The 26,702-nt window shown below is 45.2% G+C and overlaps 1 protein-coding gene across 19 annotated transcripts in view; it reads right to left on the bottom strand.

Moving 5' to 3' along the window:
• Nucleotides 1-26,702, bottom strand: part of COL26A1 (collagen type XXVI alpha 1 chain) — a 208,518-nt gene that overhangs the window by 144,569 nt on the left and 37,247 nt on the right. For 13 of the 19 annotated variants that reach the window (XM_031055095.1, XM_031055097.1, XM_031055100.1 and 10 more), the window contains exons 1-2: nt 25,768-26,191; nt 1,292-1,414 (exon numbers count right to left, since the gene is read on the bottom strand). In XM_031055095.1, coding sequence (XP_030910955.1) covers nt 1,292-1,414; nt 25,768-25,919 — 275 coding nt within the window. In that variant the 5' untranslated portion in view covers nt 25,920-26,191. Of the gene's footprint in view, nt 1-1,291; nt 1,415-25,767; nt 26,192-26,702 lie in introns of those variants that run through there. The other 6 variants (XM_034068817.1, XM_034068814.1, XM_034068818.1 and 3 more) reach the window with 1 other exon arrangement.

Raw genomic sequence — 26,702 nt, 5'->3', positions numbered from 1 at the left:
CAAGTTTCTAATGACAATTATGCGCATAAAAAGTCTGGGAAATTAAAAAGCTTCACAGAGTTTTGGCCATGACAGTGTAAAATATTAAGTGTTTCAACCACAGCCTTGCATAAAACAAGACCAAAGAGACACCAAAGCAGATATATTACAAGTGAAAAAACTTCAACTGACCGCTGGCCAAGTAGAAACTGGAGAACCAACTGTGGTAACTGCCACATGGAAAATGTGAATTCCAGATGAAGAGTCACAAGAACAGATTGGGAAGGTGGGTCTCTGGGTATTTCAGTGGGAAGTTCAATCACATTCTGGCTAGGTTATCAACTACATGAGGCCCTCAAATCAGAGCCCTGTGGGTGAATGGGTAATAATAACAATAAAATGACTAAGCTTTGTGAGCTAAATTATGGGCTTGTCTACATGGGAAATTGTTAGAGAAGCTAGGTGTAAATTTAGAGCACAATAGCTTTTTTACATCAGTTCCCACATGGGTGGGTAAAACTATTCTGCTCCAAGAATGTCCTTCAGAAAAGGCAAAGCTCAACAATACAAGGATATTTTGCATACTGAAAGATGGTAGCTGGGGATTAGCTGTTTCACTCAGGGTGAATGTAGGTAGGTTCCAAGACTGTAAATGATAGGCAAAGCAGGGTCAGGGCAAGTTTTTGACGAGTCAGTGTCTCTTGAGCTTTGTTTCTCATCTGGGGAGAGGAGACATTGTGCTCATGCATGCCTCTAAAGGATATTGAGATGTGGGAGTAAGAGGTGCTGTAAGAAAATTCCACTGTGAAAGGTACACAGCACATTACCTGTATCCATCATCAGCTGCAAGGAATACGATCAAAGCTTTCTACCTTACCTGATCAATATTACTCCTAAAGACCCGAGTAGGAGGCCTCACCACCAACAAGCCACATAGTGCCACTGGTCCAGCATCCCTGTTCTCCCTGTTCAGTCACACTGCACTCTGTTGGACCTTACATTTATTTAGCTTCACACCTGACTAACAGCACTCTCCTGTGTGGAGAAGTACAAATTGGCACTACAAGCTAAGCTAAACTGTCTCACATAGCTTGTCTCTGATAGTCCACTTATCTTAGAATCATAGAATAAATCATCTTCATGTGTAGCTGCTCTGCAGCTAACACAAGCGACATTCTTTGGTTACGCCACCATGAAGCTGGATTTCCCATCTGACCCATTGATCTCAACCCTCTACCCAGTCCTTCAAAGCTAACCAATTTCATGAGAAGTGGAGGAAAATGTGGGCAAGGTGAGACATGAAGATTTTTACCTCACTAAGTTGGCACAAGGTCCTGGCCATCGGCAGCTCTGATAAACTCGCTGGATCACCGTTTCTGACCCATTCTGCACTTGGCAGGAAACTGTCCGTGTAACCGTATAGTGACACCAATGCCTGCAGAGAGAAAGGACATTGTTAGCCCCTGGGAGACAGCAAGCTGAACCAACATGCATCACACTGCAGCAAACACAGAGCAAGTATCTGGGGGTGGGGTTGCTGCTGCTGCCAGCCATAGCTAGCCTAACTCGCAGTCTTCAGTTGTCACCCCACCCTCTCCTCCCAATAGCTGCAGAAAGATTTCCTGCTTCTGCCAACCTGAACCACAAGAGATCCAGTAACGCCTCTTGCTTGGTCCTCAGAGGCCAGAGTTTTATAGTACATAATTTAGTTCTGTTATCATAAACAATAGGCCTTTAGAAAGGGTGGGGGAGAAAAGAGGGAGATGTGTTCCAAATCTCCTGATAGCCAGTTCCCATTGTACTGGTCTTAATTTCATCCTGCTCGTTATGGTATCATTCCACAAAGAACAACATCTGAGTTGGAAAACTCTGGGTTTTGGTGTGGTGGAGCTCACTGTCAGCACAGCTCAAGCAAGTCACATTGCTGTCCTGGTGAGGTTACAGTGAAAAATGGGCAAGAACACAGAGAAAGGAGGAACTGGTATCTTATGCTGTCTCACAGGAAAACAATAGTGAAATTACTCCTCATTGAAAGGTGCGTGAGAAGACGGAACTGCAGTGTCAGCCCTGCAAATCAGGACCCTTTTCCATCTTCTCTGAAAAATATGCTTGGGGAGAGGGAAGGATACTTTCATTTTCCCCTTGCAAGCATCACTCATGTTTGCCAGATGCTGGTTCATGTTTTTGCTTCTTGTACCTTAGCACAGTTAACAGGCTCCAGAGCCACTTACTGATTGGGGATCAGAACTGTGGGAAGTGGAGACACACCAGCTTGTGCTCTAATACACACAAAGTGCTAGTGTAAGCATTCCCTGCACATGCAGAGGAGTCCTAGCTCCTCATCCCTCTTAAAGCAAGATGCCCAGTACAGCTGATCTCTTTTTCTCCAGGTATCACAGTGGCTCCCCAGCCCTGCATACCAAAAATCAAACTGCTTGCACAGTGGGACCAGGCACCTGCAGGTCCCCTCCTCCTTCCCTAACCCACCTTCCCCATGGCAGTTTAATATTTCTTGTATTTGCCATTTACAGTATTTGTCATGTTTTGTTTCCTTTCTGGATCTCACTCCATCTCCCCAGGAGGCTCCCTGCTCTCTGGATAACTCATTCCCATGAATAGGAGGTACCAATGCCAGCGGCTGAGCCAAGTGCTGCAGACCACAATGGGCAAGCTGGGGCCAGCAAGCAGCTCACCGAGCCTCAGCTACAGCCAGAGAAGTGGGGCACCCAAAGACAGGGTGGCTTTCTACCCAGTGCCACCGACCCCAACAGCAGCACCAAGGCAGAGCCATGCAGCTTTCCCTGCAGACAATGCTCCTGCTCACTGTAAACCCACTTGCAATTCCTCATCAGGAAGCATGGACTACAGTCATGTCTCAGGCTGGGGGGAGTTCCTGGAGAGCCACTTCTCAGCTTTATTGAGGATCTGTGGTGTAGCTAGAGGGATCAGACACCATAGTACCCAAATGCCTATACTAACATCTACATCACAGAACAAAACTGGGGGACAAAACAGAAGCTTAATGAAGCTTCAGATCACATGATAACAGCAGATCTTTTAATAGGTCCAACACGATTTCTGCTCAAAGTTTAGGGGGCAAAACCCAAAGACAAAGAGGAGTTAAAGACCAGAAATGTGCCAGTTCAAAGTAAAGTCTTCTTTTTTGTTTCACATGCACACATGGTGCAATTGGCCATTTCGTCTCTCTAAGCCTTAGTTGTGGGGTTTGTTGAGATGGGTGTTGCTGGATAACATCTCATGCCAGGAGAAGGGGCAAGTCAAGCAGGGTTGGGGAAGCCACGGCTCTGTATGATCTACCTTGAGCCTGTTTTTAGCACAACACTCACAAGCCCAAGGCAAAAGCATTTCATGTCAGGAAAAACAAACTGCACATGTACAGAACTTGACATGATAATGGCAAGAGCAACAAGCATTGGTCTCAACACAAGAGCAACACTAGCAATATGTAACAGAGCCTAAAGGGACACAAATACTAACAAATTCAGACTAAAGTTACTAAATGTTTTAAAACAGCTGAATTATCAAGGACTTGAATGCCTCCCCTCATGTTGAGACCATTCATCTGGCTTACCAATGAAATCCAAATAAATAAATATTTATTTACACATACTATGCCTTAACTGTCCCTCTGGCCTTCTCCCATCTTTCATCAGTCATCTGGGATGAAGTTCTGTTTCCATGGTGTGGAGCTGGATTACCCCACACTGATTATTTCCCTCTAATACTGATTTTGGTGGGTTTCCAAGACAACCTGTCCTGCCTTCTTGGGTGCACACAAAGAACTTTTGTCAGATAAAACCAAAAGAATTCAACTGCACTCTGAGCAAAACCCTCCATATCTGATGTCGAGTCTGGAAAACTTCATATTCCTGAAGGCAAATGAGGTGGGAAGGTGAACAAAGACGAACACCACCACACACCCCAGCACGATGCAGAAAAGCAAGGCAGGTATGAAGGCAGACCCTGTGATTGCCAGAGGGAAACCAGCAGCCTATCTGCTCTGGTTAATGTAGAATGGCAGCTCCAAACTGCAGCTCCTCAGGAGAAATTGGAGACTAGCCATTACTCCCTTTAGCTTTCCCTTGCATAGACCCACATTTAATATCATCTTGCTCCTTCAAGGATTATTTTCAGACAGCCTGGGAGTCTAGCACTACATTAATGGATCTGGAGCTAAAGAGGTGGCACTGTGCAGGCTGTGCAAGAAAGGGTGGTTATTTTAAGCTGCCTCCAAGGCTGGTTTTACCAAAGCTTTCATTCAGTGGGTGCTGCTGATTTTCTTTTCAAATGAGTTCAAAACTAGTGCTGTCCAACTAGGTCTCTTGCACCTTTGCTCTACCTGGTCCTTGGAATAAGCTGTTCAGGTACATGTGTCCCCTCGCAAGTCCAAGGAATTTGGCAGTCATGTTGTCATTTCTGCCTTGGAAAAGCTTTTTGTGGAGGTGAGACATGCTTAACAGACCTTGCTACCACCTAGTGACAGAACCTTAGGCAGCGGTTGGTGGTAAAGGCTGCTCCCACACTACAGTCCACAGAACAGAAGCCTGGATGTTGGTGGGGGAAGAAAATGAATACTTGTCCAGGTTCATGACTTCAGATGACCTGCTCAGTAATCTGTTATAAGAGAAAGCAATCATTATGGGAAGTGAGAAGCTTCCAAAGGCACTCAATTCACTGCTTTCCTTGCCTGAAGCCATCACCTGGGTTTGCTAGGCAGAACAGGACTGATAGCCCATGGTAGAGTAACAGATCCTGCACTCAACTCTAGGGACAACCTTCCACCTTCCTGAGCAGAAGCAACAAGTGTGCAGTGACAGTGATGAAGTACCACAACATTTGCCACCCCAGCACTTCCAGTTTTCTCTAAAGCAGAACTACCACAGTGTGGATCACAAAAAATGTTCAGACCCCAAAGATACTCAAATAATGCCACATGAACACAGATTTCTCTTTACCAGCGGAAGGAAGAGTTTTGGTTACAAAGGTACCCACCTAGGAGTGAAAGGTACATTTCCTATTTGCAAAACATCACACCCTTGGCTTCCCATAAATAGCATAGCTTTCCTACAAATGCATCTATTAGATGTTTGCTTTTTACCATGGCATAGAAGCAGGTGAGACAGAAAGATAGGAACATAGCTGCTCTTAAGACATATTAGGATATATAGATTGGAACTCACTGGAGATAGCATAGGACAGTGACTATGACAGACAAACGACAGACAAACCACCCCAATATTTCTCTTTGCAAGCCAAAAGTCAGCAAGAACAGTCTCCAGAATGCAAACAGGCTTCAGACAATTTGACGAAAGGCCCCATCATGATTTACAGAGATTATAAATGACCCTTTATATTATATACAGATGCTAGCAAGAAAGGTTTAGGACTTTTCTTGGCATGCATCCAGGATGGCAGAGAATGTATTGCTGCTTATTCAAAAATAATATCCCAACAAAGCAAACAAAATGATCAAAATAGTAGCTCCCTTAGGGCTGGGTTTGTCACATCTCATGCATGCTCATCACCAGCATATTTAGCATGACACTCTGCAGCATCTGGTGGCATTCAGCTTCCACTTCTCTGCTTAGAGAACCAAGTATCCATGGTCCATTTTCCCCAGCTGTTTTCAAAGAGAAACTGTTTTCCTCTCTCACCTTATTTAACTCTTGGAAGACTTTCACGGACAACTGAGGACTTGCAGACCATGGACTGCTAGCTACTGATTTAGACAGTTTTGGTCCGGGGCTACAGACCAAGATCTCGCATCTTGATCACAGCTGACATGTTGTTCCAGAGGGAATACAAGTGCTGACGCCAGTCTATATCCAATCGTATTTACTGTATAGATTCAGGGTGTTACTGAGGACCTTTCAGCCTAATTAGAGCAACGGATTCAATAGTTTGATGCCATTTGGAGAGTCTCTGAAAACTACTATTCTGAGCTTAAATGCTGGGAGGCAGTCAGCTGCCTGCTCTCCGCTGACTCACATGATTCATGGCTTCAGACACCTGGACACTGAAGCCTGAAGTTAGGAAAACCTAACTTCCCAGAGCATGCATGAAGCAGGGGGAGAGGACCTCAAAGGGCAGCTGAATTTACACAGGGAGCTTGAGCTGCATTTTGTTTCTGCAAGTAGATGCCAGGGAGGAAAACATGTTGTGCACCCCACCAGCTTTCTGAACCTCTGCACCCCTCATCAGGAACCTTATCTGGATGCACAGTTTATCCCCTGGAGATTCTGGATGTCTGTACAGCCTGCAATCCTACAGTGAGAGAGAAAAGGGACTGCAAAGGGTGGAGAAGTGTAGCGTAACAAATACTCAAGCTGAAATACTCTTGAGTTCCAGAAGAGCCGTATACTTGCATATCAAAGCTCAATTCCCAGCTAGCATGACTGCATTAGCTTAGAGCAATCATTTCACAGATGGGAAGATGCTGACAGACAGCAAGCTTCCTCTTCCCCCTTCTCACCACTGGGATTTGCACAGTACTGTTTCCTAAGCCCACCACTCAAGGGATATGTAAGGGATCACTCCACCCATTCACCCACTGTGAATACTTAGAAAGACTCACACCACAACAAGCTTACAGAGCCACCCCCCAAAGCAATGTTTCTATCTCCTAGTCCAAGTGCTGGCTTTTCTCCAAGCTTCTCAAACTCCTGGGGGTCCCTGGAGGTCCTTCCAGGCAGTTTGCAAGAGAAAAGCCAACTGGTTGTTCACAGGCTTCATTTCATTGTGCAGTTTGTGACCGCTAGTCCCATGTCAGAAACCACTGGGCTGAACTGATCAGGACTCAGCAGGCAGCCTGTTTAATCAGGAACGTGCAACTTGGAAATGAAAGCATCTGCGTCCTTGCTTAATCACTTCTTTCCATGGGATGACAGTTCAGCTCCACACACAAACGTGACTTGCTGCTGTGCCCTGTTGAGGGCATACCTACAACAATCAACACCTACCACAGACGAGACCTTCTGGCAACGTGGTCATTGAAGTGAAGGACACAGCTACATATCCATGGTCTTAGAGTACATCGTGCTCCTACCAGCATTAAACACTGTGCCTTTAGTGAAACAAACCTGAAGTTAGACTCTGAACAAAGCTATTTATGTGGCTGTAGAGCAAAATAAAATGGAAATTTAGTGCAGGTTTAGAACTTCCACATGCTACACAGTACAACAGAAAAGCTCAACTCACCAAGACTTAACTGACCAAGACAGAAGCAGGCAAAATCTTTTTGGATGAGAAGGACAAGGGACTTCACATGCTGGGTCATTCCATCAGCACCTGCTGCATGTGTGTGAATTGACCCTCCCCATCCGCAATAAACACTACAATGTTTCTCAGTAAGGTTGGCATTCCTGATGCTTGCTATTTGCCCTGAAGCTTTGTGCTGTGTAAACAAGTGCACTGAATTATCTTTTTGTTTCTATAAGGATAACACACTGTGTGTTATACTTAGCAGAGATGAACATTTAGGGCACAGAAAACAGTAGAAGTGTTTTGATAGCTAGACAGATTTCCCCGCGTTCCTTAACAGTTTTCACTAGAGCTATCAATTTCCCTGCAATCCTAGAGAGGAATTTCAATAAAATCAGACTTGATTTTCACTGGGAAAAGTTGCTGTTCTGACTCCTTGAAAGGGAACCATGCCCTCTTCTGTGTAAATAGTACAGCATCCCACTTGCTCTGCCCAAACAGCAATGCCTCCATTGTGCGCTGGAGCCCATCACCAGGAGAGGTTGGTTATTTATACACTTTGCTGAGGGAGGCCAGGAGCAGTAGTTGTCCTCTACATGCCAAGAAATCCAGATTCAAATGCTGCCAGGTTCACTGGGGTACCTCTTCCTGAGCCACCCAGTTTTACGCAACTACACTATTCCCTTCTTGTTTACAAATACACACTTCCCTGGATATGCTTTGACTCTCATCAGGATCAAGTTTACCAGCTAATTCAGTTGGCTGTGACCGGATTACACTTTACTGCTGTGACCTGGCTAAAAAGCAAACAATCCCAACACGTGTTACTGGAAAGCTCAGATAAAAACCAAGCTGGGCTTAAGTTTCTCCTGCTCTTGACCATATTCAGGCTCTTCCCAGGTAACCAGGTTTTAGGATCTGAGCCTGTCATTCAGATCATTGTCCAGAAAAAAGCCAGCTACAAAATTCAGTTGTGAGCACCAGTCTCGATATTACTATGTTCAGAGTGGACGGATTGATTCAGGTCTGTAGATTGAGGAACTATTACTAAGGAATCCATGAAAGACCACCTGGCAGGGGCAAGGGGGTGGCTGTACTCAAGCTTATGATGGCAAGGTTCACTTCAAAGCAGAGTCTGCTATTCCATTACAAAGTCTTAAGAGGTCTGCAAGTCACAAGACATGACAAGTCACAGTAATCTTACTGTCAGTATCGATGTTTTACACATGCCTTACTCTCACTGAGTACTTCATAGTCCCTGATAGAGGTTACCCTGACTCCTGTGAAAAAGGAGGAAAATCTTTGTAACAGCCCATTCATTTTGGGAAACGAATAAAACTGGAAGCCTGCTGGTGTTTTTGAAGCCAGCCAGCAGCAGCCATCTGAAGCAGCATAGAGCCAGAGGCACGAACAGCAGTAAGACAAGTTCCAGGTCTCCCAATCCACTGTGTTGGTCAGACAGCTTGGAAGAAACTCCAATCCTTCTGGACACACCGCCCCTCACCCTCAATAAGAGTTTGGAAGAAAGCAGACATTAAAATAAGCTCTGGCCAGCAGAGTACAATGGGATAATTTACGTAGGTATCTCCCAATAGCATAACACTTCCCCAGGGGGTAATATGTGCTGTGCTTAGTGCACTTGAAATACTCAGTTGCCAGTAACAGCCTGAAGTTTTCCCACACAAAGTGGATTATCATAGCCTGCTGGAGGGGGGTTTAGTCCTAGAGGAATCTTTACCTTAGGAGGAAAATGCAGTTCAGCCTGCACAACAGCTTTAATCTTCAGCAAGTTCTACAGCCAACCACATGTAACTGTGCTTTCCTTGCTTTGTTGTGTGCATGGTTGACCTTCCAAACATCATTACCTTGAGGGCTGAATTTGCTTTAGTTCATAAGAAACTGCACAAATTTTTTCCTTATCCTTCTGCAGCCATTGAAGTTACGGGGGTTAAGGGAATAACCTCTCCCTACTGGAATTAGTAAAAGCCTAGAAGCAGAATAGCCAAATAGTATGGAACTACAGGTGCAACTCTTTTTCAAAGACAAAGAGAGAATCCAGCTGCCCAGAGCAACATTTAGCTTCTTCAGCCATGAGACTATTCTCTTCCAATCCCCCACCTCATTCACAAGGCACCTTCCAACTGCTGTAAGTAATGAAGGAGGGGCTCTGAAGATGATAGCACTCATCTATTACACACGCTTGATTCATTGTACAGGAGATCCACCCTGTACACCAGCACTAACAGAAATGCAGAATATAACAGAGGCAGATGAGGACTTAAAAACATTGAGCAGACAGGTAGTATCTTGTTCAGTACATGCACCTCTGAGCCCATGCATCTGTTTACACATGCACACAGGGAGAGGGATTAAAAAGCACAAAGAACATCTCTCTAGCATAAAGTCATAGAATCACAGAATGGGTTGGGTTGGAAAGGACCATAAGATCATCCAGTTTTACACCCCTGCCATGGCCAGGGACACCTCACACTAGACCATGCTGCCCAAGGCTCTGTCCACCCTGGCTCTGTCCACCCCCACCCACGCAGCCAGGGATGGGGCAGCTTCTCTGGGCAACCTGTGCCACTGCCTCACCACACTCACAAGAAAGAACTTCTCCCTTATACCTAACCTGAACTTCCCATTTTATAGCCACTTTGCTAGTGGCATGTTCCAACTGGATCTAACAATAAATATGGTTGACCTGAACCATAATTACTTTCATCATGAAAATGGAAGGAGTTAGTCCATGAATGAGTGCTCAGAAATAAAAGGGGGTTCACTCCTTTGAAGTGCTTTGCTTTTACAGGCATTCTTCTAGGCACTGAACTGTTTCTCTTCTCCCTCCCCCAAGCTTATCACTGTCAGTGAGAAGACAGTCATTTCCAGTGTTCACAGAGGGAGGAAAGAGGAAACACATGGAAATATCCATGGAATCTGTCTTTGTTAAATTAGACTGTCTTGATAGAATCTGGCATTTGATATCCACACACCATGAAAATCATGAATAATTACATCCCAGGATGTCATTTTTGTAACATAAAAGCTCCTTGAATTGGAGCCTTTCAAAAGAAGAACTTGAGTCTAACCATTTTTGCCCAGCTGGATAACCTGACTGCAGAGAGGTCTCCTACCTTCACATCACCAATACATCCCTAGTACTGGTTTGCTGATTCCTGGAAAGCTTGACCTTGATGGGAGGGATGGAGTCAAGGAAATAACTACCCTTACAACCTTGACTGAAAGCACAGAGCTAGGATTTGGAACACCAGCTATTTCTCTAAATACACCCACATCCAAAGACGCCATTTGGCATTTGCCTATACATCCTCCTCTGAAAATCTGATCTAGGACTGCTTAACTTGAGGACAGTGGCCCTTAAGTACAAGACTAACTTTGATAAAAGTCAGTATCTCTAAATATACACCAACAAATTCATTCAGAATTAAAATCTAACTTTTAATTAGGAGGTGGAGGGGAAATTGTAAGTGGGAAAAATATGACAGACACTTGCCTGCTTGTCTTCAACACCTCATGGAGAGACAAACATTAAGAGAACTAGCATAAGGAGTCAGCAACCCTGTAACAGCATCCTGTGCTTTACTAGTGCTCTTGTTGTGGCTACAGAGTCTCCTCCACCATCCAGAAAGGCAGCATCCATAGCTGTCTAACTCCCCTTGCTGCATGACATCATACAAAACAACACTTGGCACAATCTGAGACCTCCAAAACGGACAAATCAGGCTCCTGCTAATTTTCAGCATCTCCTTCAAACCCTGTCCTTAGCCTTCCAGGGCCTGTATCCATGTGCATCAACAGCCAGTCCACAAGGCTGAACACGGTCTGCTCCTGGATTTGTTTTGATTCTTGTAGAGCTCTGTACAGACCACAGTGCATCTTTGTGCCTCATATTCAGTCCTCTGTTGCCAAACTCACAGCACTTACCAGCCCGGCAGCAATGAAAGCCACATGCAGGAATACAGGGACTCTGCTAAACAAAGCAGTGTTTTTCATTAGCATTATACTGGCATCAAAAGCCACAAATTACAAGAAGAACAAAAGGCAATGTCAAAAGGAGAGCACTGAGCATATCAAAGAAAACAATTAGGATAGCATGATCAAGTCATTGTTTCCTATTAATTGTATGATACTAATCTGTAATGTGCATGTGTCAGGTTCTTCCTAGAACTATTACTGTCACCAGAGACAGACACACCTTTTTGACAGCTAAAAACCAAAAGCTATATTGGAGATCCCATCAACAAGACATTGCTTCTTCTCTTTAAGGGAACAGAGATTTCTTTTCCTGAGCCATTTCAGCACTCAGGGTAGTGTTCTGTGGGCCCAGAAAGGCATTGAAAGCATATCAGAGTTCCAGATTCACAAGTGTTATGATGACAATACCTGTACAGGCAGCTGTGCCAGGCAAACAGAACCCAGCTCTTCTAGCAACACTTCTGCCACCTGCCCTCCCTCCTCTTTTCCTGTGGCACACTACAATCATTTCATTCAGCCAAGGTCTTCAGCAACTTGTAAAGGAGTTTGTGATCCCTAATATACAAGGGACTACACAGCAGCCCTTTCTAGAGTAGTTATCTACCATGTGGTTGCCCATCATAGTTGGGAACTAGATTTCATGAGCCAAGGTGACCTCTTTCTAGAGTGAAGTTGCAGGAAGTGTGTAGGCTCAGCTTTATTATAGCATCATAGAATAGTTAGGGTTGGAAAGAACCTTAAGTTCATCTAGTTCCAACCCCCCTGCCATGAGCAGGGGCACTTCCCACTATACCATGTCACCCAAGGCTCTGGCCAACTTGGCCTTGAACACCACCAGGGATGGAGCATTCACAACTTCCCTGGGCCACATCTCTTGTTTCAGGTGATTGCCATACAAAAAGCCAGATGTCACAACATCCTCATCCTTATCCTGCTGGAGAAAAAGCAAGAAAATCCTCCAGCTTTCTAATGTTACCAGTGCTGGAGAAGGTGATTAGAAATAATAAGCCAGCCTAGACAATCCATCTACTTACATTGCTTTGAGATCAACAACTCCTCTTTCCCCCTTTTTGATTTGCCAGCTTAGCCTCTCGCATTCAGTGAGGCAACTGAAGCTCAGGCACTCATCAGCCGGCATTTCCCAGAGACAAGACTACCTACTGCTGGTGCTGCAGGGAGATTTTCTGGGAAAGCTATATCCTACCAACAGTATCTACAAAGGCCTTTGAGAAAGTTGGAGAAGGACTTTTTATAAGGGCCTGTGGAACAGGACAAGGTGGAATGGCTTTAACCTGCCAAAAGAAGACTGAGATGAGCTCTTTGGCAGAAGTTCTTCCCCATGAGAGTGCTGAGGCACTGGCACAGGGTGCCCAGAGAAGCTGTGGCTGCCTCATCCCTGGCAATGTTCAAGGCCAGGTTGGACGGGGCTTGGAGCAAGCTGCTCTAGTGGAAGGTGTCCCTGCCCGTGGCAACTGGATGAGCTTTAAGGTCCCTTCCAACCCAACCCATTCCATGAGTATACAAATACACCTCTTGAAGAGCAAAGCACTTTTCTCCTGTTACCACTCTACTAATATGCTAGCTCACTCTGTACACCAGGCTGTGCTGGTGGGGTAGGTAAAGGAGGCTGCCTTCTGCTTGCCCAGCTCAGAGATCCCCAAATGAGCCACACAAAGCCCCAGTTCAGGGAAATCAAAGCCTTGCAAAGCCCCTCTGCTGGGTATTCAAAGCGTTAATCAGGCTGAAAAACAAACCCCAAAGCCTGTGTGTTAATTTGCTATTTAAATTGAAAACTCTTTAGCCCACGATTGCCATGTCTGGCACAAGCCTGTCCTGGGCGTTACTACAATAAAAAATAATTTGGAAAATAATCCTATTGTTCCAGTCACACCCATGGGAGTTTCATGTGTAGGGAAGGAGGAACATCAAACCCAAGATCTGTTGTGTGATCAGAGAGCAGAGATCTGCCCTTTAAAACAGGCAGTTTTGATGCAAGTACATGTTGGAAGAGAGATCAGGGTCAGTGAGCTAAAGCAGGAGGATGCCTCCATAGCTTTAAGGTTAGTAGATTCCTACTTGCACAGCCTAAACCTCTCAAAAATCATCTTTAGTGTAGTAAAGTAGCAATACCCTTTACAAGCACCAATCTACACCCATGGGTGAGTACATCTTTCCCTTCCCTGCCTCCCTCTCAAGCCAGTCATTCCTAGGGCTCATCTAAATGCAGTAATAAATTGCCCTAAAACACCCCCCAGTTGCTGATCATGAGCCCTTTTTCAAAGTGCTTCCTCTGCACAAAGTAGAAGCCTCATTCAAAGCTCCATGGAACAGAACAGGGCCTGGACGCAGGAGTTACAGGCCCAGTGATCTGCTAACACAACAACCTCCTCTTCACCTTTCTCCAGACTCCCCACTCTTACGCTCCACCGACTGCATCCCTTCAATGCCATAAAAAGGAACCACACAGCATTTGCTGTAGATCAGTTCTTCTGCACACAGTAGTCCCAGACCCCTGCTAGTGAACACTCTGAATTGCCTCATCAAATTTTAAACTCACTCTTAGGCAGATGCTATACATTTCAATCACACAGGACCCATTGCACTATATCCACCTATAGACAGACTGTACAAAGACAACTAGAAACTAAGTGTTCTAAATACCTATTTTCAATTTAAAAGGTGGTTCTGCTTTTAACACATCTTCCTGAGCTTTCACTGGTTTTGGAAGCAGTTTCCATTCCTCATTTCTAGCCAAGAACAATTATTTGTATTCTCCTTTTCAACCTTTCTGCAATCCAGTTTGTTCATTAGGAAAACGAAAGAAATCCTTCCTCTTGTGAGCAGGAACACCAACACCTTTCTCTATTATTAAAAAATTCTTGAGCAATAGAAGAAACTGCTTTAGTGCCTTGGTGCTTTGGAAGCCTCTATTTGGAAGGGAGATGGTCTTGAGGGAAGAAAGCTCTATTTCAGTATCGAGGTGGAAAATGGGTTTGATTTGGCCAAGTAATAAGAGACAAAAAAAAGAAACCCTCCACAGCCTGTGCATGCATAGTAGATTCCTTAGGAATGATAACACTGCCTTGAAACATTCCCGAGTACACCTGTGGGAAGCTGGATGGGGAGCAAGCAGCAATGAGCAAGAGAAAGGGGACAGCAGGAAGTCTGAAGGGGAGGTACAGATATTTAGCCAGAAAGAATTCCTGCCCTGTTCTGTGGGGAATTACAAGTATGGCAAACTCCATGAGCTGGGAGTTTGTAGAGGGGTTTGGGTTGTTGTTGAAGATTAAAAGGCAACCTTGCTGACTCTACCAAGGCAAAGTGGAAAACACCACAACACTTGAATCACAGATTTGGTAAGTGCAAACTGATGCACCCCAACAACCCAACCTCCTAAACAGGCTTCCCTCACCCTTTGCTGGGAATGGAAATGTCTGGAGTTATTGCTGAGAAGAGTCTCAGTGTGTGAGCAAAGAGAAGCAGTGACTGATACTAGATATACCTGCACACCATTTTAGACACATACCCCTTGCAAAAACTTGTGGAGAATTCACAGAAGCTGCTGGAGACAGTTGACTTTTTTCTCCTATTTACACAGATTCAATCATAGAACAGTAGACTGGAAGGGACCTTACGGATCATATGGTAATGGTCTGGGTTAGAAGGGACCTTAAAGCTCATCCAGTTCCAACCCTGTGCCATAGGCAGTGATACTTTCCACTAGGCCATCTTCTGAGTATTCTGGTTTTGAAGACCTGACTAGTGATACAAGGAAAAGCATAGAAGAGAAAAGTTTTAAAGTTATGACAGAAGTTTTATTATTCAGTTATTCTCTATTTCTGCTACCCTTCTGGTACTTGGGGGTAGAACAGCACACTGTTACTTTACTTACTGTGGGCAAACCAGTAAAGCCATGAACAACACATGGCTGCTCGGCAACAGCCTACACTAAGTACATATGCAAACAGCCTTCACACGTCACAGCTAAAAGTTCCTGTGCTTTTTTCTCCCTCAAGCACACATACATGAGTTTTCCTTTATACCTTTAAGGGCAGCTTAAAGGAAGTTTTACATGCAGCCTCTCAGCAAAGGATGATGCCAAATACAGCTACATTGCAAGCAAAGACAGCAGCTGTCATGACACTTACTTGACCCATGTATAAGGAAGCATATAGGGATGCTACAGACCAGCCAAGCCACTGAACTCACCAGTGTTCAATGTCCAGTTAAATGACCATGACAGACTCGTGTCACGTACTTGCAGCAGAAAAAACCTGGTATGAGTTTCATTTGAAACCACTCTCACATACCTCAATTAAAAAGGGTGGTTGAACCTCAGAGCAGGGAACAGGGAGTGACAGAACAACTATTGAACTGTTTCCCCTTGCTGTTGAGATGCCCATGGGAACAGCCTAGTAAATTATTGGCAACATCCAAGCCACAAGCCACATGGAGTGTACAATTCCAGTCAAATGCTTGTGTGGTGTTGGGTATTGTGAGGGGGGTTTTGGTGGTGGTGGTTGGTTTTATGGTGGGATTTTTTGGTTGGTTGGGGAATTTTGGATATTTTTTGGTTTTTAAACAAACCCCAATCACACACATAGAGCTGAAGGACATGCCCTGCAAAGTGAGCCTTGCCTCCACAGAGCACAGAGATGCTCAGACACAAATCAATCACTCAGGTGTGGGTGGCACAAGGCGACCCCCAGGCTCAACCAGGACACCAGTTGAAGCATCTCATACAAACCCATCTAGTTTCCAGTTGCATTCAGCTCAAGAGATGAGTTGTGACAATTCCTATCATTTCTACATTCCCATTTCTCCCCTCTCTTCCCACCTAGTACAGGCAGGTACAGCTTCACCCTTCTCTTCCCAAAGGTTACGCAGCAACGACTCCAAATGGTACCTGGGAGGTGAAAGTTCACTTTCAGCAAAATTCTGGTAATTTGTAGAAACTGCTTTGGAAACCTTCTAGTTGAGACGCCAGTAACCACTTGGCAGGGCCTGACATAATTAGAGAGCTTGATTGTTTCAAAGGACATTACCCAAGAAAATGAATATGTTGCTGTGGTCCTTGCAATAATTTCCAATGGGTTTGGTTGCAGAGGTCTTGAAATGGTTTTAATGACACTATCAGGACTTCAGTGTTTTTCTGGTGCTTGGCAAAATGAGACCCTATTATTTCTGCTTGCAATGCACACTCCGTCAAAGCTTAGCCACAGGCTGAAAAATTCCTACAACTCTGCAATCCAAAGTTTTGTATTATTTGTGATATACATTAGTGACTTCCAGTAACAGTGGCCCAAGAGGCAGCTTTTTACTGTGTGATAGTTTAAACTGTTTGGCCCAGTGCTATATCCTGAAATACACTGCAGGGAGACTACATTGCACTGCAGGTTACACTGGTTTACAGCAGCGTTAAGGCACGTGCTGCACAGAGACAATTTGCCCTTCTACTCTGCTGCACTTCAAACACTGCATGGGAACAGAGAATGCCTGCAGCATCCCAGCCCAGACCTGCTCAGCACAAACACTGTTTGGTGGCACCAGTTGCAGGAATTTTTGCAGTGACCATTCAGCCTCCCACAAACCTTTTGCTGCAAGTTGGGAAAAGAAAGCATCACCACAGCCTGTGCCATGACCCAGCGTTCTGCTGCTGTTCAATCCAGCCTGCCCTGCTCGGCACCTCCTTCTCCCACCTCTCCAAACTAAATCCTTCCCTGCAAAGATCAAGCAGACCAATTTCAGTCATCCAGGCTCAGAGAGGAGCAGTAAACAAGGAAAACAATGACCTCTATTCTGTAAGAGTGGAAGTTCATACAAGCCCCAAATATTATCATTCATAGATTATAAACTTCTATAAACGTACACTCAAATACAATGCTATGGATTTTGCAGCTTCCTCTCTAAGATCTAACCACACACTCATTAAATACTCCCCAGAGCCTTCCCTTACATGAAGGTAAATACTACTATTCCCATTTTATTTAGAAGAAAATAGAGAACTTGCAAGTCTCAATTCCCAGACTTGGTACTGCTCTATAGAATATACACTGAGCATTTAAGGGAATGGTCTTTTTCTTGGGAAAGAAGGTGGAAAGCAAAGCCTTATGAATCAACCAACTGATAATTAAAAGCAGCTAAATCCAGATCACTCTTAAGCTGCACATGAGAATATCAATTCCTCAGATGCTGAATTCCTCTGCCAGCCAGAAAAGCCAGGGTCACTTGCCCAGCTGGTCACTATTGTTCTGTCTAATAAAGTTCTGGCAGGAATGCGTGCTTAACAAAATACAGAGATTAGGCATAGCAAAGAATGCAGCTCCCCCCTCACTGTTTAGGTTAGTGGAGTTTGCCATGCTGAAATACTGAACCTTAAGCATATGAGGTTCTCTGTCCTGTACTGCTATAGTGCCAGTGACAGACCCAAGCTGACAGCTCAGTTCTCAGGATCGCTGCCACTTAAAGCTTTAAGTTCATTAAAAGCAACATTAAAAGCTCACCTCAAAGCTGCAGTGACCACTAATTAAAAATCAGTGTTTTCTTGGGGATGTAGAGTACCAAAGGAGAAAAGTTCTCTGTACCTCCCATGTGCCAGAAACTTTTGAAGGGCAATTTAAACCAAGCCAACAACTCAGAGACGAGATTTCAAGAACCTTGAAACAGGGGAGCTCATCTTCAAATGTGTCAGGATAGCCTTGATTTCCAAAAGAAAATTTAGCATCTAGAGTCTAAATGCAGCTTCAAAATGGCAATGATCTTCCCAGTATCTCATTTAGCTCCTGACAGTTCAGAATCAGGATCTTTAGCTCAATTTACAGGAGTGGGGAGAGATGCAAAAATGTCATGAGTACATGTCATACAGACGATCTTACAGAGGTCTTGAAGGAACACAGCTTTTACCAAGTCAGACACCAGGCACAAAGCAGCTCTGATACCCCATTGGGCTGAGAATTTCTCAGCTTAAAAATGAATGACACTGAACAGACAGATATTTGAGACTCAGATTTGCAAAGGATATAGTCCTTGAAGAACTGTATGCAAAAAGGTTACGAAGAGCTTGGTTCCACCTCAGTTAATGGCTTACATTTAGAGATACTAAGGATTGGCAAGGTCCCCTGCAGGGGGTATGGTAGCTCACACTGTGCGAAGTGCAGTTTATAAGCAGAAAGCATCTAAGACCCTGTTACCACAGCAGTCTCTCCTCTGTTACTCCTTTCACAAAAAGCTGAAAAATAACTTTGACAGAGCCACAGAGTAAACCTGGAACAGGTACAGCTGAGATACAGGGCTGCTGACAGCCAGATCTAGATGTTTGCTTCTAGGAGAGCCCTTTCCAGTCATCCTAGCATAGCAACAGAAGCCTTATTTTTGCTGGTATCACAGTCACTGCCACCTGAAAATGCACAGAACTGAAAAGTCTGCACAAGATACAGTGATGAGACAGCCAGACAGGCAGCCCACATTGAAGAGGGTGGCTGAAACCAGGCACTGCTGGTGAAGAAGAAGAGAGACTCAAGTCAAGAGGAAAACCAGGGGGCCAAGCAACCTGAGGCAGGAGGAAGAAAAGGGGCATCAGATAAAAAAATAAAGTCCTTTCCTTTAGGGAAAATACAGAATCTCCCTTGGGTTGGAGTGTTAAATTCACAGCAACCCCCCTTCACACACAGGCATGCTGGAGAGCTGTTGGTAGATCTGTCACCCATTGATGCCTCCAATGAGAATTTGAAAAAGCTCTTCATGCTCTGCTGTGTTTACAGCAATGAGAGCCTGGAGGAAGGGGTTAGAAACATCTGAGTTTAATAAGGGCTGAGCAGCAGAGAGCAGAAAAGCAATGTCTGCCCTTCCGTTCAGGGCTACCACACCCCACCAAGCACTGCGGCACCAGGAGACGTTATGTCATCCCCACCGCAGCAGCAGCCCATCTGCCCCGAGCCTTTCCACCATGAGAAGCAGCATTTCAAACCAAGCTGAGAGCTTCCAGCACCACTCTTTTGAACAACTAAACAAGCAGAATCCTGTGGGGAAAAAGCAGATGTTGACTGACCTCAGGCACAAAACAAGGCAAGGACAGAAGGGAAGCTTTTGTGCAGTGCCTCAACTGAGCAACTCCCATCTCACAAGGTCATCACAACAGAGTAAAAGGAGTATTTAGCTCATTTAGCACCTATGCTGCTGCCTTCTTAGTCCTACACAGCTCCAACATCCAAAATAAACATGGTAAGAAGCATCCCATGCCAGTTTCTCACAAACGATAACCTAAATACCCAGGTTCTGCAATGGCATTTGCTGCACCCCTTCCTTCCTTCCTTACTTCTGCAGGGTCCACCCAAAACTGTCCTCACATGAAACAGGTATCTCATAAAATGACTCTGCCCACACTGTCTTTACAAGGCACACTCTTCCCAATGTATGTATTTGGTCTTTTTATTTCATTGAGAAGCAGAAAGCAGGAACCAAGAATCTTGTCCATCTGTAAAGCCAAAGACATCTCCCCTCCAGAGGGCACACACATCAAAGAAACCAAAGAGGGGGAACCCACACCAAGAATAAACAGGTCTGGACCTATTGTTAACTCTACAGACTCAGTACAACTTGGTTACGTGACCATGTCTAGGGGGATATCCCCTAGCCTCATTGCACTGGCGTTTCTGAGATGCTCCAATCTATATGATGCCTATAGGTAGTGCAAATACTGTGAGGACTATCACTACCATCCAGTTTCTAGGAGCAGGAAAAGTTGGAACCAATTGAAAAGATATCTGACTACAGAATCTGATATCAAGATTGGACATAAATAGATGCATTTTATGGAGTGTTACCTCACATTGGCTTTAAAGTTGACAGATGTTATCTTATTCAGTCACCTTCCTTTTTGCTGAGCAAACAACAGCCTTACTCAGCCCTCAGAGGCCATGCAGTAGACAACAGAGAAGTAAAGGGAAGAACTGTACATAAGAGAAGCTCACAGATATCTTCTAGCTTCAAAGAGGTTTCAAAACCAACTAACTATGATTTTAAGTGGCAGATATTCTTTTCCAGATAAACCGCATGGATGCAGGAGAGGAGATTGATCTATCCCAAATATGAAACATTACGAAGCTACTCTCAGCTTTTGTCTCAGTGGCATCCACTGTGTGGGCCTCTGGGTGAAAGCCATTTCTAAAGGGACAGGAGAGGGCTTTTTTTTCTTTGCCAGAGCTACAATTTCACTACTTTGGAAGCTGAAAAGAATTCTTAACCCTGAAATAGCTTCTTATTTGTTGGTCCTCTCAAAAAGATTTAACTATTATCCAGTAGCCAGGCCTGAACACTACAGGCAACACCTTCACCCAAGCATACTCTTTACATATCTGTTTATTTCCAAAAGGAGAAAAACATCAAACTTGTCAAAACCAGCCAAGACACCTAAACCATGTTACTGCATGCAATACACTGCAAATCAACAATGGTTTCTGCCTGAAACGGAGTTAGGAACAAACCCAACAAGGAATGGTATCACAGTTCGCACCCTCACTCCTTTCTGTAGTGGTATTAAGGACTCTGATTTAGATCAGTGCCATATTGAGCATAAAAACACTGAGCAGGAGCTGTAGCATTATTCAACTATATAAGAAGTTGAGAAGTTGCAGGACAGCAACCCAATTAGTAGCATTATACTTTTTTCATCTTTAGCAGCTCTGATCCTTAACAGAGTCTTGGTGATATCCAAGTTGGTACAGGGAGCTTTATGCTCAAAGCCCCAAAATAAACGTTATGCCTCAGTGGAAGTAAGTTTAACCACTGTCTGCATCTCTCTAATTAAAAGTGAGTTGAGAGCTTTGAGCATATTGCAAAAATGAGGTTGGATGAATTTTGGTATTACCCTACAGGAGAGGTAGCCTGTGCTTTACAAACCAGGAATGTTTCCAGACATGCTAGAAATCTAGTGCAAGAAAGAGCATGAGTAGCTGCTCCATTATTCTAATCCAGCAGACCTAATGCACTCTGTCTTTGAAAGGGATTCTTTCAAGGGAGTGCATTAGAGTCTTTCATCATCACCTCATTCTTTCCCTCTTTATCAGTACACAGCCCAATAAAACAAAGATTGGAGTAAACATTCTATGGTCCAGGTGTCACAGAACCACTTAGGGCAGAGCTGTGAGGTTTCTAACCTAGTGTGGTTTGACCAGGATTTCAGTGCACTAACAAGCTCAGCTTTGAGAAAATGAACAAATAAGGGTTATCAAAAGAGACACATTTGTTAATTCATCCAAGAGGAGCACAAGTTCACTGCCACCCATTGCTTTGCCTCTCCACTCCCTTTTTCTTTCTAGAGCTGGGAAATGAAACCTACATGAGAGGAAATGATTCACACAAGCAGCTGGAAAGGCAAGACCATAGGAGATTTCCTAAACCAATACAATTTACTGCAGTAACTACAGTCACATCTGGTATTTCAAAGTCATTCCAGTGTTGCTAGGTCCATACACTACCATTAGCTTCACTGTTCATGGCACTGCAAAGTTACAGCACTGAACATCACAAGTCAGAAGAAAATCCTGTGGCTGTAGAGTCCAGGAAACAAACACTGGAGAGTTCAAGGGTTTGGTGATGAGCTTAAGATCTCCTCTGTTACCTGGGTAGGGTGCTTCAAAGGGGAATTAGTGCAGAGGACTCAGCATGACACAAATCCCAGTCTGTTTGCTTGACATCCTCCCACAGTCCACAGCAAACCATAGAAAACCAGAGACCTCAGGCAATGAACAGACTATTAAGTGAGGGAGAGAATGACTCAGAAAGCAAGATTCTGTCAGTACAAGGAAAGAGAACCACATTTCTCCAATATGTATAGTTTTCTATTCCACACTCACAGAGCCACAAGAGGTTCAGAGTTTGAGGCTGAAATCAGGTTCAAATCATCTCTGGTAGAGACAGAATTAACAGACAATCATCAGGAAAACTCCAGATACATGTTCTGAAAGCACTCTGGCAGACTGCATAAATCAGGATTCTGATTTATAGATTAGTTTTTAATACTAAAAACAGGCTTTTATCACATAAAGAAACCTACACTTACTGAAAAGTACTAAAACCTCACCTAAGAGGCTGGAGGTTATTACCATACAGTGCCAGTTGTGTATAGTCCTTCAAGTGGGGCTGGAGAGGAGCTATTCCACTAGCAAATGCATAGCTGTAAGACCAGGCACAATGCAGGCAGCTGTTTTAAACAGAACAGATCTACCTACAACTGGTCCACCCAGACATCCTGATTTTGACAGCCAGCCATTCAAGTGACCTATTAGGAGCCTGCTAGCCTCAAGGAGTAACTGTCAAGTATTTCAAGCATTATCTATCTGCAAGAACCAACACTTCAGGGTTTTCAGGGGACAGAAAGTAAGGCAAGCTACAGTACAGCAAATTGATTAAGTTCAAATACCTTTCCCACTTATAGATTTCAAGTGTCCAATATTCATTTCCTCCCCATATCCATCCTCAAGAAACATCAGTGCTGTAGCAAGCACTAGGAATTACTAGTGACTAAAATAAGTACCAGTATGCAATTCCCAATGTAGCCTGGATAACAGAGCCTGTTTGGACAGTGCTGTTATTTGTAACATCATGGTTCTATTGCTCCTTTACTGAATGGAACTTTCAGGCTGAGGTGTAGTGTTCTGAAAGTCTATCACAGAGGGACTTTTCACCCATGACAGCTGATTTTGTGATGGTACTGTAAAGCTGTCAGTAAGAATCATCCTACAATGCTTTCAGGTTCATGTTGTGGGGGGTTTCTTTCAGCTACGTTCACATCTAAAGAAGCTTCCAGTCTAATCACTGCATGTAGCCTCAGAAGTCTCTAACTCCCACCGCCAAATTCACTAAGGCTTGATGCATGACTATTTAAAAGTACAGGAAAATGGGATGAGAAGTTAAGCTAGGAGAACACTAATTCCAAAGACAGCTAACCTCAGATGAAGGAGTTCTTTGACAACCAAGCTACTTCCAGCATGGCAATAAGCTTTCCTTAAGTCAGTTAGCAAAGCTTCTCATATCCAAATCTGGAAGACAATGGTTTCTGCTTGACAGACAGCTCCTCCAATCTTACACTTAGGTACGATAAAACCCACTTCCCATTCTCATCACCTTAACACAGTATCAAGATAGAAATGCATGTACTGAATATGAATTTCAAACAGAATAGCGAGGCTATTGTTACATCTATGCAACATCAACACACTCTGCTGCTGGGATTTCAGTCACTGGTACTTGCACATCCTCTACAGAGCTTCAAAGCAATTCAAGCACACACACAGAGGCAGGCTGTAAGTGGCTTTGGTCTTATAACCAGGATCTGCCAACTGAAGTTTCACTTGCTGATCAAAGACAGAAAAGGGCAACTGCAGGAATGTGCCTTGTATCAAGGAAACGTGTCAGCTGTAGAACATCACATCAGTATACACTGCAACATAACAAAGCCTGGAGCTTCAACATAAACTTTCAAGGCACTGACCTGCTTATACCTGGCTGATGGTATCCAGGAAAAGTGCCAGGAGTTACTGGATTCACTGGGAAGGTCACAGAAGAGACAGTGAGAATGGCCATGTGGACAGTAACCACCTACCCACCATCTTGTGTCCTCCACAGCCTCTTCAGGGCAGAGGCCAGCAAGCTCTGCTGTGATGGAGCTGCTACTGCTTCACAGAATTCATGTGCTACAGAGATTCTCTGTTTAAGTGGCAAACGGGACACTGAACAATGTCAACAGCTGTTTATACCAGTCTGGTTCAGACCCCTAAAAAAGGTTTCACACTCACACAGATCAATGTCAGGCTTTAGAGCAAAAATCCTCATTCTTCTCCAGAATCACATTAAATCCCAACCTGAAGCTGCACTCTGCAGGACACTCTCCCCAAAGGTCTGACATTGTGGTTGGGTACAGTTTTCCCACACAGCTTTTCCCATCAGAAAGTGAAGCTGTTAGACATTGCCAACAACAGAACTCCACCACTCAAGATGAAATTAAAACATCCAAAGATTGCTTCAATGTGCAATATTTGACTGAGCACTTCAAGTTTTATTTCAAAATGTCCACCAGTTATTTTTCTGCTCCCTCTGTTTTATTTCCCCCTCTGCTTTAAACCAGAATGGGAGATTCTCACATGGCAAAGTTCCATTGGACAAAAGAAACTCCTGAATAAAATAAACCTACCAGTTTTCCCAACATTATTGTTTAATTCAGTTTTAAATGGTTTTATACACCACTTTATAGACTTGGAGAGGGACACGTTCCCCGACAAAGCATCAGCTATCCAAACAACTGAGGCATGGGAAAAGCATGCAGGAGCGTGAAGTGGGGAAGGACTTTGGTGAGCAGAGACAGAGTCTGTGCTCATGTAAGCATGGTAGCTCTGAACAAAGATCTGCAAGCTAATAGATATGTAAGACAAATGACATGTGGTTCTCATTGCAGCTCATGCTTTGGGAAGGGGTACCTTGGAACAGATCCAGCTGGGATAGGTTTATCCCATTACTCTCCTATAATTTTCTGCCTTTTCAAACCCTTTGACAGTTACTGTAGTTTAACATCACACCCCCTACAGACTGAGGCCTGTTTGACAGGCCAGCAAACAAAACCACCCCCACTTGGAGATGAAATGTGCACCATATGTAAGCATCTCACAAGGCAACAAGGCTAGCGCTCACTCCTGTACTGCTAACATATGGGTGGAAAGCTGCTGTGGAGATGCCTTATCCCAGCTCCTAACCCAAGTAAGCAGTGTGAACACCAGCCCTCCTCCACTGCAGTGTAACTCATGCAGAGTGGGTATTAGCAAAGGGAAGAGGAAAAGAGGTAGAGACAGGATGGACGAGCCCTGAATATTAAATTCCCAAGTTCCATTTAAGGCAATCACAAGGAAGGGGGGGAAAAGAAGTGAAATTCAAGAACAACTGGAATCAGGTTAAGCCACTCTCTTGCTTCATACAGTGCAGCTCATTCATCTGAACAGCTGTTTCACCTCTAGAGAAATACCCAGAGAAAACAGAGGGGAGGGGGAGAAGCCGAAATTGTTTGCTCTACTGAAGCAGCAAGATACACTAAATCAAAACTGCTTTACATTAAGTTTGTAAGAAACTGGTTTGGAGGGGGGGGGGGGGGGGGGGGGAGGGAGAGAAGAGCGGGAGGTGTGGTTTTAAACAACTATTTGAAAGCTGCGGCTCTTGGATAGAGAGCTGTAATTAAGGTCTTTCCTTTGTTGAGCTGAACAAGTCTTCCCTCGCAGCCGAGGGCTATAACAGTTCCCTATGTCAGCATCCCGGGGCAGGAGCCACCGGCCCTTCTACGGCGGGCTGGGGATGGGGGCGAGAAGGGAAAGTCAGCGGGTTCGGTTTGCCCAAGCTCAGCTCCTCAGTTCCCCAGTCCCTGCCTGCCCACAGAGGGACGCTGCTGCTGGCAGGTAGGGATTCTGCCGATCCCACCTGGGACAAGGGCGGCAGCTGGGCCAGCCCGTCGCACCCTGCCCGCGGCTCCCCGCGGGAGCCACCAGCGGAGCCCAGCCTCCTCGCCGGGGAGGCGGACCCGGTTTTACTCACCGGCGACTGGCGAAGCCGCTGCCCGGCGAGCCCGAGCTCTGTTCTGGGTAGTTGTGCTGCAGGGTTGATGCTGGGAATTGATAAAGGAAGCCAGTCCCCAGCGCGCATCCATGCAGGCAGCAGCACCAGGACAAGAAAAGAGCCAACTGCATTTTTGCAAGAACGGGGATCTCCTCCTGCACCCCTTTTTTCTTCTCACGGGACTCGGCAGGCGCGTGCCTCCCACGACTGGGGTTGCAGAGGGATCCCACGGCGCGGAGGTGCTCCCGGGACCGGGGACCAGAAGGCAAGGATGCCGGGATACAGGGATGCGGGTCGAGAAGGGAAGCCCCCGTTCCTCGGCACGCCGAGCCCGGCGGCAGTGGCTCCCGCGCAGGGGTGCGGGGCCAGCGCGGATCTCTGCGCCCAGGGCGCACTCTCGGCCCCGGATGCCTTTTCAAATTTGGCGAGGTTGGCCCGACTCCGTCAAAGGGGGCGTGGGGCTTCAGCGTTAACCCTTGCCAGGCCTAGCTGCAGACCCCACCTCGGAGGGGCTCTCCTCCGGCGGAGCCGAGCAGAGGGAACGGAACGCGGTGGGGCTCAGCGCTCCCACCCGGCTGAGTGCTGGGAGCATCCCCGGGAGCCTGACCCCGGGACATGGCCAGAGCACGGGGCGCTGGGTTTCCCTGATGAACAGAGAGCCAGGGCAAGGGGAACCCCCTGCGCTTCAGCGATGCGGTGCGAAAACCCCAAGGCTGGTGCGTGTCACGCTCGCACCAGAGTTACACAGATAGGAAGGAAATAAAGTCATTTTAAAGACGCTTCATTCACAGATTGGAGCTAGATGATCTTAAGATCCTTTCCAACCCTAACTCTTCTATGATAATGTGCCCATCCTGTTTATTCTGGCATCACACAGAGCCACCCCCTTTGCTACCCAGGATAGCCCTGAGCTT

Source organism: Melopsittacus undulatus, chromosome 13 (assembly GCF_012275295.1).
Source record: "Melopsittacus undulatus isolate bMelUnd1 chromosome 13, bMelUnd1.mat.Z, whole genome shotgun sequence".
Taxonomy (NCBI): domain Eukaryota; kingdom Metazoa; phylum Chordata; class Aves; order Psittaciformes; family Psittaculidae; genus Melopsittacus; species Melopsittacus undulatus.
Note: the sequence above shows the minus strand (reverse complement) of the source record. Positions and strands in the feature narration are given on the sequence as shown.